General features: G+C 61.9%; 1 protein-coding gene across 1 annotated transcript; it reads right to left on the reverse strand.

Moving 5' to 3' along the window:
- Positions 1 to 1,911: 1,911 nt before the first annotated feature.
- Positions 1,912 to 4,302, reverse strand: NXPH3 (neurexophilin 3). The gene is made up of 2 exons (XM_030256328.4): positions 3,858 to 4,302; positions 1,912 to 2,731 (listed from the first exon to the last, which is right to left on the reverse strand). Exons 1-2 carry the CDS (start codon positions 3,912 to 3,914, stop codon positions 2,027 to 2,029), a joined length of 762 nt encoding a protein of 253 aa, XP_030112188.4. The 5' UTR covers positions 3,915 to 4,302; the 3' UTR covers positions 1,912 to 2,026.
- Between the last annotated feature and the right edge of the window lie 10,851 nt (positions 4,303 to 15,153).

Raw genomic sequence — 15,153 nt, forward strand, 5'->3', positions numbered from 1 at the left:
AAAACCCTGCTCCGGGGAAAGGACCTGTCCTGTGAGGGTGGGAAGGAATTTTTGGAGTTGGCCTGGTGCTCTGGATTTTGGGGAGAAAGAGAAGGGAAGTGGCTTTTTTTGGTCTTTTCTGGAGGAGGGAATGTGCCAGTGGAAGTGGGAGATGGAAGTTTGGATGTCTGGGAAGGGGAGGAGATTGGGAATACCGGGAGCTGGGAATGCCCAAACAGGTGAGAGACTGAAATTTGGATGTCCGGGCAAGGGGAGGAAAAGTGGGAACAGCACAAAAATGGGAGCCTGAGGTTTGGATTCCTGGGCAAGGGGAGGAAATTTGGAACGCCCACATCAAAGGGAATCTGGGAGTGCAGGTGTGGACCCCATTCCCAGGATTCGGGCCTGGATCGTGGCCATCCATCCCTCATTCCCAGCCCCGCTTTGTTTTCCCTCTGCTGCCAACACTTCCAGGAAAAACTCCGGCCCTGCAGTGCCGCCGTGAGCGCTTTATTCCCTCCCCGGGGCCACGCGGGAGTTTCTGCTCCTTCCCTGGGAATGAAATCCCGGCCCTGAGCTCCCGTCCCGTTCCCAACCCTCTGCCCGGGAACGGCGGCACCGGGAGCCGGGAACGGGCAGGGATCGGGGCAGGATCTGGGCAGGGATCTGGGCAGGGATCGGGGCAGGATCTGGGCAGGGATCTGGGCAGGGATCGGGGCAGGGATCGGGGCAGGATCCGGGCAGGGATCAGGGCAGGGCAGGGATCGGGACCGGGATCAGGGCAGGGATCCGGGCAGGGCAGGGATCCAGGAAGGGATCGGGGCAGGATCCGGGCAGGGATCGGGGCAGGATCCGGGCAGGGATCGGGACTGGGATTGGGGCAGGGATCAGGGCAGGGATCGGGACTGGGATTGGGGCGGGATCAGGGCAGGGATCGGGGCAGGGATCGGGGCAGGGATCGGGGCCGAGATCCAGGCAGAGATCAAGGCAGGATCAGGACACGATCAGGGCAGGACCGTGCAGGGCTCGGGGCAGGGAGGGGATGGAGGGGAGGCAGGGTGGGAATCAGCACCCGGGGGCGCCGCGTGGATCCCTCGCTGTGCCCGCACACCGGACCCGCTCCGCCGGGATTGCTCTGCCCGAGAATGCAGCTCCGAGTCCCCTGGCGTGGGGAGAGCCCCCTGCCCGTCCCGGCTCCTTTCCATCCCGGGAGCCTTTGGGACGGGAGGGCTCATCCCCGCTCCTGCAGAGCCCGGGGGGTGCCCGGGGGCAGGTGGCACCGGCCGGTGACTTTCCCCCTTTCCCGAGCTCCTCCCGGTCTCCAGGGCTCGCGACCCTTCCTCCGGAGCCTCTTTACCCGGGATCACCAATCCAAATCCAGGCCGGTCCGTTATTGCACCGAGGAATGTGAGTCCCGGCCTGGCTGTGTCCCGTTCCCACATCCCAAATCCAGCCCTGGCTCCACGTCCCGGGGCCGGGGCTGCCGCTGCCCCTCTCCCCACCGGGGAAAACGGGAAATTCTCCTCTTCCTTCCACGCCGGCGGTTTCCGGGGAGCATTCCCCGCTCCAAAACCACCCCCGTCCCTCCACCCGGCACCCGCGGGACCCCGGGAATTGCAACCCCGGGGATCTCAGCCCGGGAATCGCGGGAATCGCAGATCCGGGAATTGCTGCCCGGGCATCGCAACCCCGGGAATTGCAACCCCGGGAATCGCAACCCCGGAATCTCTGCCCGGGAATCACAGATCCAGGAATTGCTGCCCGGGAATCTCTGCCCGGCAATCTCTGCCCGGGAATCGCTGCCCGGGCATCGCAACCCTGGGAATTGCAACTCCGGGCATCTCAACCCCGGGAATCGCTGCCCGGGAATCGCTGCCCGGGAATCTCTGCCCGGGAATCGCTGCCCGGGAATAGCGGACCGGGAATTGCAACCCCGGGAATCTCTGCCCCAGGAATCTCTGCCCGGGAATCGCTACCCGGGAATCGCTGCCCGGGAATCTCTGCCCGGGAATCTCTGCCCGGCAATCCCGGGAGGGCGGCGCGGGGCTCATCCCGAGGGGAAGTAGGGCCGGCGGCTGTGGGCGTTGTAGTCGGGGCAGACCTTCTGCACCAGGCGGTAGTCGCTGCTGTAGAAGGTGATGTAGACGCAGAGGGCGCGGAAGGGCTGCGAGCAGAGCCAGGCCGCGCGGCTCTGCGTGTGCTCCTGCGAGCACGTCTTGGCCGGGTCGAAGGTGCACAGCGAAGTCTTCCTCGCCCGGGCCACCTGCTCCGACTCCACGCGGCAGTTGAACACCTTGGACTCCTTGGCCTCGATGAAGATCTGCTGCTCCAGGTCGAACTGCACGGCCTTGCTGGGGGGCACCAGGCTCACCGAGATGTTGCCGTGGCCCGTGGAGTTGTGCTGGAAGAAGACGTTGACGCTGCCGTTGCCGTGATCCACGACCTTGCCCGTGATCAGCAGGTTCAGCTTCACCGTCTTGATGTTGGAGTAAAAATCGCCCCAACCGAAAAGCTTCTGCAGCCCCCCCGGGGCCGCCCGCGGGCCGAGGTCCCGCCCGGCCCGGCCCTCCCGGGCTGCCCCGAGCTCCCGGGAGCCGCTGCCCGGCCCGGCCGGGGTCCGGTTCTGCGGCGGGGCCGGGCTCAGCCTCGGGAGGGGCTTTGGGAGGAGCAGCTCCCGCAGCTTCGGGCCCGGGGCTGTCCCGCGGGCGCGGGGCTCGCCTGGGTCCGCGAGTTCCTCTGGAGCGCAGAACACCTGGACATGGGGATGGAGGAGCTGCGGGCTGGGGGTGACACCGAGCCCTGCCAGCCCTTCCCAGGGTCACTCATCCCTGCCAGCCCCTCCCCAGGGTCACTCATCCCTGCCAGCCCCTCCCCAGGGTCACTCATCCCTGCCAGCCCTTCCCAGGGTCACTCATCCCTGCCAGCCCCTCCCCAGGGTCACCGAGCCCTGCCAGCCCCTCCCCAGGGTCACTGAGCCCTGCCAGCCCCTCCCCAGGGTCACCGAGCCCTGCCAGCCCTTCCCAGGGTCACTCATCCCTGCCAGCCCCTCCCCAGGGTCACCGAGCCCTGCCAGCCCCTCCCCAGGGTCACCGAGCCCTGCCAGCCCCTCCCCAGGGTCACTAAGCCCCGCCAGCCCCTCCCCAGCCTCTCTCCCCCGATTTTCTCTTTTTTCTCTGTTTTTTCCCCCGGCAGCGCCTTCTCCAGCTCTCCTCCCTCCCGGCAGCTCTGGGTTTGGCTGCGAGCAGCCGGGATGGCTCCGAGTCGCTCCCCGCCGCCTCGGGGCGCAGCTCCTGCACCCCCCGTGCCCTCACCCCACCCCTGCCCCGGCACGGCCCCTCCAGCCCCGCCAGGCCTGGGGACACCCGGGCCGGGACAAGGGACAGCAGAGCGGAGTTGTCACCCGGGGAGCTGCCCCGGGCTCCGCTCCGCTCCGGGACCCCCAAACCGCCCCAGCCAGAGCTGCTGGGGGGCCGGGGGCGCCCGGGGGGGCTGCAGCCCCATGGCCCGGGGCGGGGGCACCCGGGAAAGCCGCGGGGTGCCCGGGGCTGAGCCGGCAGCGGGAGGCGGAGGGAGCCCCGGGAAGCAGAGCCCGGAGCCGGCCCGGCCCTGGCGCTGCCCCGGCGCTGCCCGGGCTGCCGCGCGGGGCTGGGGGCGTGCGGGTTTCTGGGGGGATCCGGAGCCCCCTCCCCGCCAGCCCTGCCCGCTCCCCGCCGCCAAATAACAGAAGTTTTGGGACGCGTTTTTTCCCCGGGGACGGGCGGGGATGCGGGGACGGCTTTGGGGGTCGCTGCCGCTGCCCCCCGCCCCATCCCCGTGGCTGCGCGACCCCCGGTGCCCGCAGCCCCCGGTCCCCCCTGCGCTGCCCTCCCGGCGCTCACCAGCAGCGCGATGCTGCCCGGGAGGAGGAGGAGGACGCAGCTCCGAGGAAGATGCATTTTCCAGCCGGCGCCGCCGCCTTCTCCGCCGCTCCGGTTTGCGGAGGGTTTCGCTGGGATTTTCCTCCTTTTTCCGTCTTTCCCTCCCTTCTCCTCCAGCGTCAGCGAGGGGAAGGGGGGGTCCCCCTGCGGAGCGGCTCCCTACGGCCCCCCCGGCCCATGGTGGCCCCGGCAGCTCCCGCCCCGCGGGGCCGCTCCGGGCGAGGCGCGGCGGCTTCACCTGCGGCCGTCCCCGTGTCCCCTCGGCTGTCCCCTCCCCTGTCCCCTGCCCGCCCGGCCCCCTCGGCCGCTCCCCGCCCGCCGCTGGCCGGAGTCTCAGGGAAACTCCGCTCCATCCCCGCCTCGCTCCATCCCCGCCGCTCCGGCCCCGCTCCCGCCTCCCCCGCCAGGTGCGGGGCCGAGCGGCACCTCCGAGTAACCCTTTGGTGCCCGCGGCCCAGCACAGCCCCCCGGAGGGGTCCCCGGGGGCTGGGGGGGGGTCCTGGGGGGCTCTGGCAAAGCCCCCGGGGCTCCCTCGGGAGCGGCAGCCCAGGCTGGGGCAGAACTGGGAGAACTGGAGCGAACTGGGCTGGGGAACAAGGGGGACCCGCGGGGGTCCCTGGCTCTGTCCTTGTCGCCGGCATCGCCCTCTGGCCCAGGAGCGGTTCTGGCCCCACCGGGAGCGGCTCTGCCCCATCCCCCGCTCCAGGGAAGGGCAAAAACCCGCGGTCACCTCGGCTTCAGTTTATCCAGGGATCCCTCAGAAAGGTTTGGGATCCGTGATGCCTTTTAGCCCATGGAGGGCAGCAGTTCTCCTTTTCCCACCTGCCAGGAGAAGTTGGAATACTGGGAATTAACTTCCCGTGGGCAGGACTGGGATCAAACCCGGGATTCTCCCACCCTGAGGAGAAAATCCCTTTTCCTTACATCCCTTTGTGTTCCTCTCCACATCCCTCCCTCATCCCCCCCTTTTCCTGAGCTGCTTTGGGAAGCAACGACGCTAAAAAATGGAGCGAATTCCCGGGAAAGATCCCGGTGTGCTGCAGGATGAGCTGATGGAGCCCTGCCGGCCCCATCTGCCCCGCAGGGCCGGCCAGATTTCCCAAAAATCCCGGGGATTTTGGGCAGGGGAGGCAGGCTGGGCTCCTGCAGCGCTGCTCAGCTCCTCCTGCAATCCCTGGAACGCCGAATCCCGCTGGAATTCCCACCTCGGGCAGGAATTTCCGGGCAGCTGGGTCGGGTTTTAGTCCCTGAGCAGCTCTCCTGGCGTGGTGGCACTTGGGGACACGGGAGGCCAGGGGGATGTGGCGCCTCCCGGGGATGGATTCCTTAGGGAAAGGTGGGATTTGAGGCCTCGGGGTCTTTCCCAGCCGCCCGGCCCTTTCCCGGCCCTTTCCCGGCCCTTTCCCGGCCCTTTCCCGGCCCTTTCCCGGCGCTTCTTTCCCGGTTTTCTGTTGCCATCTAGCGGGACCCGGCGCTGGGAAGCGCGGCCGGGGCTGGGGGCGCTGGGGGGGCTCAGCCCGGACGGGAAAAGGGGGGCCCGGGGGCCGGGGAGGCTCCGGGGACCCCCAAAACCGCTCCCCGCTCCCGGCTCTGCTTTCGGGAAGCGTTTTCCTCACGGGGATGGGAGAGAGAACGGCCGGGAACGGGAATTCCTGGGGGCAGGGGAGGTTTGGGGGCTTTTTTGGGGGTAAGGGAATTTTGGGGGATTTATTTGGTGTAGGGGAGGTTTGGGGGGTTTTGGGGCCAGGGGAGGTTTGGGGGATTTTTGGGGGGCAGGGGAGGTTTGGGGGGTTTTTGGGGGGTAGGGGAGGTTTGGGGGATTTAGGGCCCTTCCATCCCAAACCGTGCTGGAATTCCATGATTTTCCTGTGGGAACCTCCCACGGAACCTGAGCCCGGGAGTGGATCCCAGTCTGGGAATGGATCCCAGTCTGGGAATGGATCCCAGTCCAGGAGTGGATCCCAGTTCATGAGTGAATCCCAGTCTGGGAATGGATCCCAGTCCAGGAGTGGATCCCAGTTCATGAGTGAATCCCAGTCTGGGAATGGATCCCAGTCCGGGCATGGAACCCAGTTCATTAGTGGATCCTAGTTAATGAGTGGATCCCAGTTCACGAGTGGATCCCAGTCCATGAGTGGATCCCAGTTCACAAGTGGATCCCAATCTGGAGCGGATCCCGATCTGGAGCAGATCCCGGCCCAGGACCAGCGGCTGCCGCCCCAGCCCGTCCGGCCCTGAGGTTTCGGGGGTAAATCGAGGCCCGGTCCCGTTGGTCCCGTTGGTCCCGGGAAACGGGGACGCCCCCCCTGAGCCCCCCCGGTTTCCCGGGCCCGTTTCCCGGTTTCCCACCCCGGGGCCTCGGGGGTTTCTCCCGTTGGCGTTTCGGGCCGAGCAGGGCAGGAAGAGTTTGGGGCCGCTGCTCCGGGGTCCCGGAGCGATCCCGGAGCGATCCCGGGGCGATCCCGGAGCGATCCCACCGGATCCGGGCTGAGCACCCCGCGGGTCCCCCCGAGTGGGGGCGGCGGCTCCCATCCCCCTTCCCACCCAGTTTTGGGGAATAGAATTCCCTAAAAACAGCCCCAGAGGCAGCCGGAGCCTCTTCTCCGAGCAGGAACAATCCAAGGAAAGCAGCGCCGCGCCAGGGGAGTGTTTGTGCAGGGATGAGCTTTGGGCCGGGAGCCCTTCCATGGGTTTTGAGTGTAAAATGCATCTTTTTTTCCCAAATAAAGCTTTAATTTACCCAAAACTCCTCCCTTGGCACAGCAGAGCCGGTGCCAGCGGCTGATCCAAACCCGGAGCCCCGAAACCAAAAACCTCAGGGGGGAAAAATCCCATTTTCCTGCCCGTCCTGCAGGGAGGGAGCCCCGGGGAGGGGATGGTTCCCGGGAGATCCGGACCCATCCCGGCCCATTCCGATAAAAAAAAGATAAATCCGGGATAAAAAGGGTTCGGGGCCGGGGGGTTCCTGGCACCGGAACCGCGGGATCCAAACCACCGGGAAAAGCTCGGGAATGTTCGGCCCTTGGGAAGAGACGGATCCAGGACGGACAGAGCCCGGCCAGAGACCTCCCAGGCCCCAAATTCCCAAAAAAACATTCCCGGTTTGCGGCTGGAGCTGCTCTCAGGCCGGTTCTGGGCAGGAATCCCGCGGGGTCGCGGCTCTTCTCCAGCAGAAAACTGGGAATGCTCCAGGGCGGGGGCGGCGGGATCGAATTCCCGGGAAAAATCCGCCCGGGGGAAGGAAAGGAAAGGAAAGGAAAGGAAAGGAAAGGAAAGGAAAGGAAAGGAAAGGAAAGGAAAGGAAAGGAAAGGAAAGGAAAGGAAAGGAAAGGAAAGGAAAGGAAAGGAAAGGAAAGGAAAGGAAAGGAAAGGAAAGGAAAGGAAAGGAAAGGAAAGGAAAGGAAAGGAAAGGAAAGGAAAGGAAAGGAAAGGAAAGGAAAGGAAAGGAAAGGAAAGGAAAGGAAAGGAAAGGAAAGGAAAGGAAAGGAAAGGAAAGGAAAGGAAAGGAAAGGAAAGGAAAGGAAAGGAAAGGAAAGGAAAGGAAAGGAAAGGAAAGGAAAGGAAAGGAAAGGAAAGGAAAGGAAAGGAAAGGAAAGGAAAGGAAAGGAAAGGAAAGGAAAGGAAAGGAAAGGAAAGGAAAGGAAAGGAAAGGAAAGGGGTGGTTCTGGTGCCTTTTTAGGGTTGTTTTGTCCTTCCCCAGGTTGGGAAAGGCCACATCCCACCCTCAGCAGTGACTCCCCGGTGCCAGCGCCTGTTCCCACATTTATCCAATCCCGCTGGTCCCAGCCTCGCTCTGTGATTTCGGGGTGGATTTCGCTGTCAATTTTTCATTTTTTTAAATTTTCCATCCCGTTCCAAACCTTCTCCCCCCAATTCCTGCTCCAGCTCCAGCACAAACCCCTGCCCGGGGCTCCCCCTCAGCATCCCCCGCTCGGCTGCGGGTTTGGGGGGCTGGACCCCAAAATCCGGGGGGATCTGTGGGGGCGGGAGGCCCCTGCCAGCCCCAGCCCCGCTCCTCCTGTGGCTTTTGAGGTTTTGGCCAATTAAAGGGACAAATTGTCCATTTGTGCGAAACCCACACCGCGAATCCCGTCCTGGGGGATCCCGACCCCGCGCCAAAATCCCACCAGCAGCAGGAGAAAAAATCAATTTTTATTGGAGAAAATCGAACGAGCCCTGAAGCTTTCTGCCTTCTGTCAACAAAACCCTTTTTGGTTTGTTTTTTTCTTTCCTGCCTTTTTCTTTTGGCTCAGATGTTCCCGGTCTCTTTTCCAAAGGGTTGGGATGAGGAGATTGGATGGAGATTTAGGGAGAGCGGGATGGGGACGCGCTCCCAGCCAGGCTTTGTCAGGAAAAAAGGCGGAATTTGGAGCTGAAATCTGTTATTTTGATACGGAGCTGATTAAAGCGCAGCTCTTTTCCAGAGAATTTCTCCAGCCTAATTGGATTTGCCTTCCCTGTTCCCGTGCGCTCCTTGTTTGGTTATTTATGGAAAACATCTGTCCGAGGCCTGGCAGCTCCCTGAGCTGGGAATTCAGGGAAAATCTTGGGGATTTTCTTTGGGAAAAACATCAAAATATCGGGGACGCTCTGGGGGGACAGTGGGGCTGCCAGGAGCCCCCGGCGGGGCAGGGAAAAACCCAAATTCCATGGGAAAAATGGAATTTTCCTGGCTGGAAAATGGAGCTTCCTCCCCCCCGAGGTGCGCTGGGATGAAGCTGGGATGGTTTTTCCAGGTGGAAATCGGGATCAGCGTCCCAGTGATTAACCCGGGTAATTAATCCAATTAATCCCGGGACAGATTGATGCCACCCCAAACTTTTCCAGGCTGGTGACATCGTCGCTCTGGAGATGTCCATCCTCCCCCGGGGGTTTTATGGATTTTGGGGAAGTTTTCCTCTTTTTTCCCATTCCTGGGAGGGGGGGCTGAGGGAATTGGGGCCACTGGAGCTGAATTCCAGCAGGAATCTTCCAATTCCAGCAGGAATCTTCCAATTCCAGCAGGAATCTCCCAAATTCCAGAGGGAATCTCCCAATTCCAGAGGGAATCTCCCAATTCCCGCGGGAATCTCCCAATTCCAGCAGGAATTCCCCATTCCCGGCTCTGGCCCCAGCTGTGCGCAGCCGCCAGCCCAGCCCGGCCCCAAATCCCGGGATTTGCAGGGTGGGAAAGGGCCGGGAGCCGCAGCCCTGGAATTCCCAGGATTTGCGGCCGTTCCAGTGGGAATTTCACTGGATTCCCCCCTCACCTCCCATTTCAGTGGGAATTTCACTGGATTTTACTCAATTTCAGTGGGAATTTCACTGGATTCCCCCATTTCAGTGGGAACGTCACAAATTTTCTCCATTTCAGTGGGAATTTCACAATTTTTCTCCATTTCAGTGGGAATTCCAGTGGAATCCCCCCGGTTGCAGCAGGGATCTTCTTCCCATCCCCTCTCTCGTCCCTCACCCCTTTCCCTCTGTCCCTTTTCCAGCTGGAACCTCTCCCCCCTCCCCGTTTTTTGGGAGCCATTCCCGCCCCTCTCCCGACTTCCCGAGCTGCCCCCAAAGCCGGGAATGTGAAACCCGAGCCCGAGCGCAGCTGGAGGGAAAAGGAGGGAAAAGATCCCAAAACCTCCCCGGGATGGACACGGGGACACAGGGACAGAGGGACAGAGGGACAGGGGGACAGAGGGACAGAGGGACAGAGGGACAGAGGACAGAGGGGACAGAGGGGACAGAGGGACAGAATTCCCAATGTTTCACCAGAGAATTCCCGATGTTTCACTAGAGAATTCCACCCCAGACATTCCCGGCTGGATCCGGGGTGGGAAGGGGGTCCAGGGGGATTTGGGATTTGGGTCCCTCCAGGGGGATTTGGGATTTGGGCCTCCAGGGAGAACACCCAGGGTGGCCCCTTCGGATCCAGGCCCAGGCGGGAGTGGGGTCTGGGATTTTGGGATTGGGAAGGAGGAACAAACCCAGGGCTGGGACATCAGGCTGGGATGAACTGGGATGGAGCTGGGATGAACTGGGATGAACTGGGATGGAGCTGGGATGAACTGGGATGAACTGGGACGGAGCAGAGATGAACTGGGATGAACTGGGACAGAGCGGAATGCTTTCCCAGACTCCAGGGCTGGCTGGGATCTCCATGTCCTGGCACAGGGATCTGCTCCTCCTCCTCCTCCTCCCCCTCCTCCTCCTCATGTCCGGCAGAGGCTCTGGAATCTTCCCCAGGAGCCGCCGGAGTCTCCCCTGGGTTCGGAGGGATCACGGAGCGGTTCGGGGTGAAGGGGGAACCCCAAATCCCACTGGCACCCCAAATCCGGGATTAACCCCGGGAACAGCCCCAGCGGGGTGACTCGGCAGGAATTTGGGATTCCCGGCGGGGCTGCCCTGAGGGCAGCAGAATTCCCGGGCATCCATCGATCCCGGAGGATTTATCCCCGAGGCACTTCCAGGACACGGCTCCGATCAATCCAGAGCGGGGAAAGGGAAAATTCCCTCCCAGGGAATGGGGGAAAGGGGAGCACCCCAAAGCAGGAGCATCCCATGGGATTCCTGCTCCCAGCCCCCTCCATCCCCTCCCTGCTCCCACTTTTCCCTCTTTTCTCCCCAAAAAAGCCGGATCCGAGCCCAGGGGGGCTCGGGAGCTGCCCCGGCTCCGCCTCTCCCCTCTCCCGGATTTTTTGGGCAAACAGGATGTCGGGTTTCCATTTCGGCCCAGATCTCCTCGGGCCAGGGCGGTTTTCAGGGAGCCGTAATTCCTTTTTCTCTTCCTTTCCCGGGAATCCGAGAGGCCGCAGCTGACAGAACGCAGGGAAGCGTCAGCTGCTGGGAACTCCAATTCTGGGAATTTTCCCCCAAACCTCCCCCAGCGGGAGGGAAATCGGGATAAGGTTTCCCCCGGTGCCGGGCCGGGCTTTGTTTGGGGGAGGTGATGATTTCCCGGGATGATCCCGGGCCGGGGGGATTTATGGAGCGCTAAAACCCAACAGCTTTTCCCTCCTCCTCAGCTGGGATGGTTTTCCTGGCGAAAAGCTCCGGGATTTTTCCTTCCTTCCGCCACAAATCCCGGCGGGGCAGGGAAAGCCCTCCCGGCTCCTTCCAGCCTCGGAATTCCCAGAAAATCCCGTCCCGAGCCCCGATTCCCACACAAACCGAACCAGGCGGTGCAGATCCCTGCGGATCCCATCCAGGGATCCCATTCCAGGGAATTGGGGGGTCCGGCCCCTTCCCAAAGGATAACGGATCCCCCCGAAATTCCCAAATCCGTCCCGGCCCCGCAGCTGCGTCCAGAGCCCTCCCTGAGCGTGGGAGGTGTGGGGGAAGTGGAGGAGGGAATTTTTCCTGGGAAAAATCCGCCTTTTCCAGGAGGCTGCAGAGGAACCGGCCGGAATTTACCGGCCCCGGGACCGGGAGGGGCTTTGGAAATCCGGGATGGAACATCCCAAAGGAATTCCCGGGAGCTGCAGCCCTCACAGCCCGAAGGGCGGCTTGGGGGAGCAAAGCAGGAAAATCCATCTGGATCCCAAATCCCTTCAGATCCCAAATTCACCTGGATCCCAAATCCCTCTGGATCCCAAATCCTTCCAGATCCCAAATCCCTCCGGATCCCAAATCCCTTCAGATCCCAAATCCCTTTGTATCCCAAATCCCTCCAGACCCCAAATCCCTCTGGATCCCAAATCCCTTCAGACCCCAAATCCCTCCATGCCCCAAATCCCAGGTGGGGGTTGGGGCTCTGTGGCTTTCCCCCATCCCGGGGGCTCCCAGGGACCCGCGCCGGGCCGGGGCAGGGTCCCCTCCCCAGGACCCCCAGGGCACCCCCAGAACCCCCCCAGGACCCCGGGCCGGGGCAGGGTCCCCTCCCCCAGGACCCCCAGGACCCCCAGGACCCCCCCAGGACCCCGGGCGGGATCGGGGGGCGGTGCCGGGGCTGGACCCCCGCGCTGGGGGGGATTGAAGGAGGAAATTGGGATCAAATCCCATTCCAGAGGGGGCAGCGCTCGGGCCGGGGCCGGGGGGGCTCTCCCGAGGGTCCTGGAAGGGTTAAGGGGGGTCCCGGTGCCCGGGACGCGCTTCCCGCGGGATATTTTGGAAAACCTTTGCTCCAACTGCTTCCCATTATTTGGGAATGCGGCTCCATCTGGGAGGCAGATTCGGCCCGGGGGGATCGGGGGGATCGGGGGAGGGGAGCGGATCCCGCCCGGGGATCCCGCTGGGATCGGGAACCGCTCCAAACCCCCTCCCCCTGCGGTCCCTGCGCCCCAAAATCCGGGAGAACAGCCGGAGAAACCTGCGGGAAAAGCTGGAAAGTTCTGGGGCAGGTCCTGGGGGAGGAAATCCCGGCGGGATTTGGGATTTCAGCTGAGCCGCCGCTCGCGGGAATTCCAACTTTCCCTTCCCGGTTTTCCTTCCCCGGATTTCCTTTCCCGGCTCTGTCCCGGCTCCTCATGGGGGGAATGAGTGAAAAACGTCTCGGTGGAGTTAAATTTGGAATTTTTCCCCCGTTTTTTTTTGTTTTTTCCCAGTGATTGCTGCGTTTTCCCAGGAACTGGGGCTGGGGAGGGGTTTGGGATTTTTCCCGCTGGATCCAGCAGGGATCTGTCCCTGTCTCCCCCCTGGCAGCAGCTGTGGGATTAAGCAGCTCTGGCCCTCCCCAGGCTCCCATAAAAAGGGGGAAGGAGATTTTCCCGGGATTTCCAGCAGCCCATGAGAACACCAGGCTCCCTTCCAGACCTTTTTCCGAATTTTCCCTTTTTTTTCTCCTCTCTCCCCATAATTCTGGCTGCTGTCCCTGATCCCACACACGAAGCCCTCCTTGTTTCCTGCTTTTCCCGCTCTGGGAATTCAGGATTTGGGAGCAGAACGGGAAATGGGAACGGGAATGGGGGAAAATCCCACCAGGGGGGCGTTAAGGGCTTTTTCCCACCTTGGATTCCCAGGTTTTTTTTGGAGAGCGGGAAGAAGGCAGCGGGACAACGACAACGATGCTCTTTATTGGCATCCCAAGGACACACAGGGACAAATTCCACCCCCGGGCCTCCCCCGTGCACCCCCCGGCTCATGCTGCCCCCAAACCCCCCAAATCCTTCTATTCCTACAGAATCGGCCCTGGAATTCCAGAGTGGGGGTGGAGGAACACGCGGGGTTGGTACAACACAAAACGAGCTCTGACTTTGGCTTGGGGTTCCCTCCTGGGTTTGGGCTTTTGGTTTTTTTGTTGGGTTTTTTTTGGGTTTTTTTGTGTTTTTTGGAATTTTATTTCCACGTTTGAGGCAGCCCCCGGCTCCTCTTTGGTGCTGAGTTTGTCCCCGTTCCCTCGGCTCTGAAAATCAGATTTTTGGGATTGCGGGTGCTGAAATCCCCTTCCCACGGCAATGAGAACCTGAGAGGGGCAGAGGTGTCCTGAGGAGAAGAATTCCCAGCGGGAGAGGCTGGGCCGGGCTGGATCACCCCGGGAATCAGGTGGGATCGGGCACCTCCTCCCGGGCACCCCCAGTTTGTCCCAGAGTCGCTTTTCCAAAAAACCCAAAACAATGGGAACTACCCGAAGGCAACCAGGGATGGGATTCATCCCAAATCCATCCCACACCTGTGCCAAATTCATGCCAAATTAATCTAAACTCCATCCAAAATTCATTCCAAATCCATGCCAAATGAATCCAAAATCCATCCCAAATCCATCCAAAATCCATCCCAAATTCATGCCAAATGAATCCAAAATCCATCCAAAATCTATCCCAAAGTCATGCCAAATTCATCCAAAAGTCATGCCAAATTAATCCAAAATTCATCTCAAATCCATCCCAAATCCATCCCAAAGTCATGCCACATTCATTCCAAATTCATCCCAAATCCACCCCAAATTAATCCCAAATCCACTCCAAATCCACCCCAAATCTGCCCCAAATCACCCCAAATCTCCCCCACCATGTGGCTCGGCCTGGCAGGAGTTGGGAGTTTCCAACCCCCCCGAGTGGGGCTGTAAATCTGGGGCAAATTTCCCTGGATTTGGGTGCTGGGAGGAGTTTGGGGCTGGGATTTGGGATTTGGGATCTGCAGCACCTCCAGCCACGGGCGGCTCCTCCCGGAATCCCCCAAATCCAACCCGAGCTTCTCCATCCTGCAGGGCACAGTGGGAGGGAAATTCCAGAAGATTTGGGGGATCTGGGAGGGGAATTCCCAAAGATTTGGGGGATCTAGGAGGGAAATTCCAGAAGATTTGGGGGATCTGGGAGGGGAATTCCAGAAGATTTGGGGGATCTGGGAGGGGAACTCCAGAAGATTTGGAGATCTGGGAGGGAAATTCCAGAGGATTTGGGGGATCTGGGAGGGAATTTCCAGAAGATTTGGGGGATCTGGGAGGGGAATTCCAGAAGATTTTTGGGATCTGGGAGGGAAATTCCAGAAGATTTGGGGGATCTGGGAGGGAAATTCCAGAAGATTTGGGGGATCTGGGAGGGAAATTCCAGAGGATTTGGGGGATCTGGGAGGGGAATTCCAGAAGATTTTTGGGATCTGGAACCCCCTGGAGGCAGCTCCAGCCCCGGGAGTCCCAGGGGACATCCCCAGGTTAGTGACAGCCCAGGGGACATTGCCCAGGCTGGTGACAGCCATGGGGACACTCCCCAGGTTGGTGACAGCCCAGGGGACATCCCCGGGAATTTGGTGACAGCCCAGGGGACATCCCCGAGCCGCCCCTGACAGTGGTGGCACCGCGGAGCCCTTTCAAGCGGGGTGGGGACAGCGGGGACAGTGCAATGGTGACAGGGCGGGGACAGCGGGGACAGGGCGGGAGGGAGGAGCGGGGCCGGGGGTGGCACTTGGTCAGCGCTCTGCACCTTCAGTGTCCCCGTGGGACGCTCGGTGTCCCCTCGGTGTCCCCTCGGTGGTCGTGGCACCCCAAAATCTGCTCCTCAGTGTCCCGGCTGCTCCCCCCCTGCGGAGCTGCGGGGAGGCCGCACCCCAAATTTCACAGTGTAGGAAGTGGGACCCCCTCCCCATCCCCCAGAGCCCCCAAACCCCTCCCCAGCCCCTCAGAACCCCCAAATCCCTCCCTAGGGCCCCCAAATCCCTCCCCATCCCCCAGAGCCCCCAAATCCCTCCCCATCCCCCAGAGCCCCCAAATCCCTCCCCAGAGCCCCCAAATCCCTCCCCAGCCCCCCGAGCCCCCAAATCCCTCCCCAGAGCCCCCAAATCCCTCCCCAGAACCCCCAGAGCCCCCAAATCCCTCCCCAACCCCCAGAGCCCCCAAATCCCTCCCCAG

This window comes from Taeniopygia guttata, chromosome 27 (genome assembly GCF_048771995.1).
Source record: "Taeniopygia guttata chromosome 27, bTaeGut7.mat, whole genome shotgun sequence".
Lineage (NCBI taxonomy): Eukaryota > Metazoa > Chordata > Aves > Passeriformes > Estrildidae > Taeniopygia > Taeniopygia guttata.

Bases quoted from the DNA above. Each gene is read 5' to 3' on its own strand.
- NXPH3 (XM_030256328.4), bottom strand. From the start codon at position 3,914: ATGCATCTTCCTCGGAGCTGCGTCCTCCTCCTCCTCCCGGGCAGCATC. The intron at 2,732-3,857 runs GTGAGCGCCGGG...CCCCATGTCCAG, and splicing joins CGGGCAGCATCGCGCTGCTG to GTGTTCTGCGCTCCAGAGGA.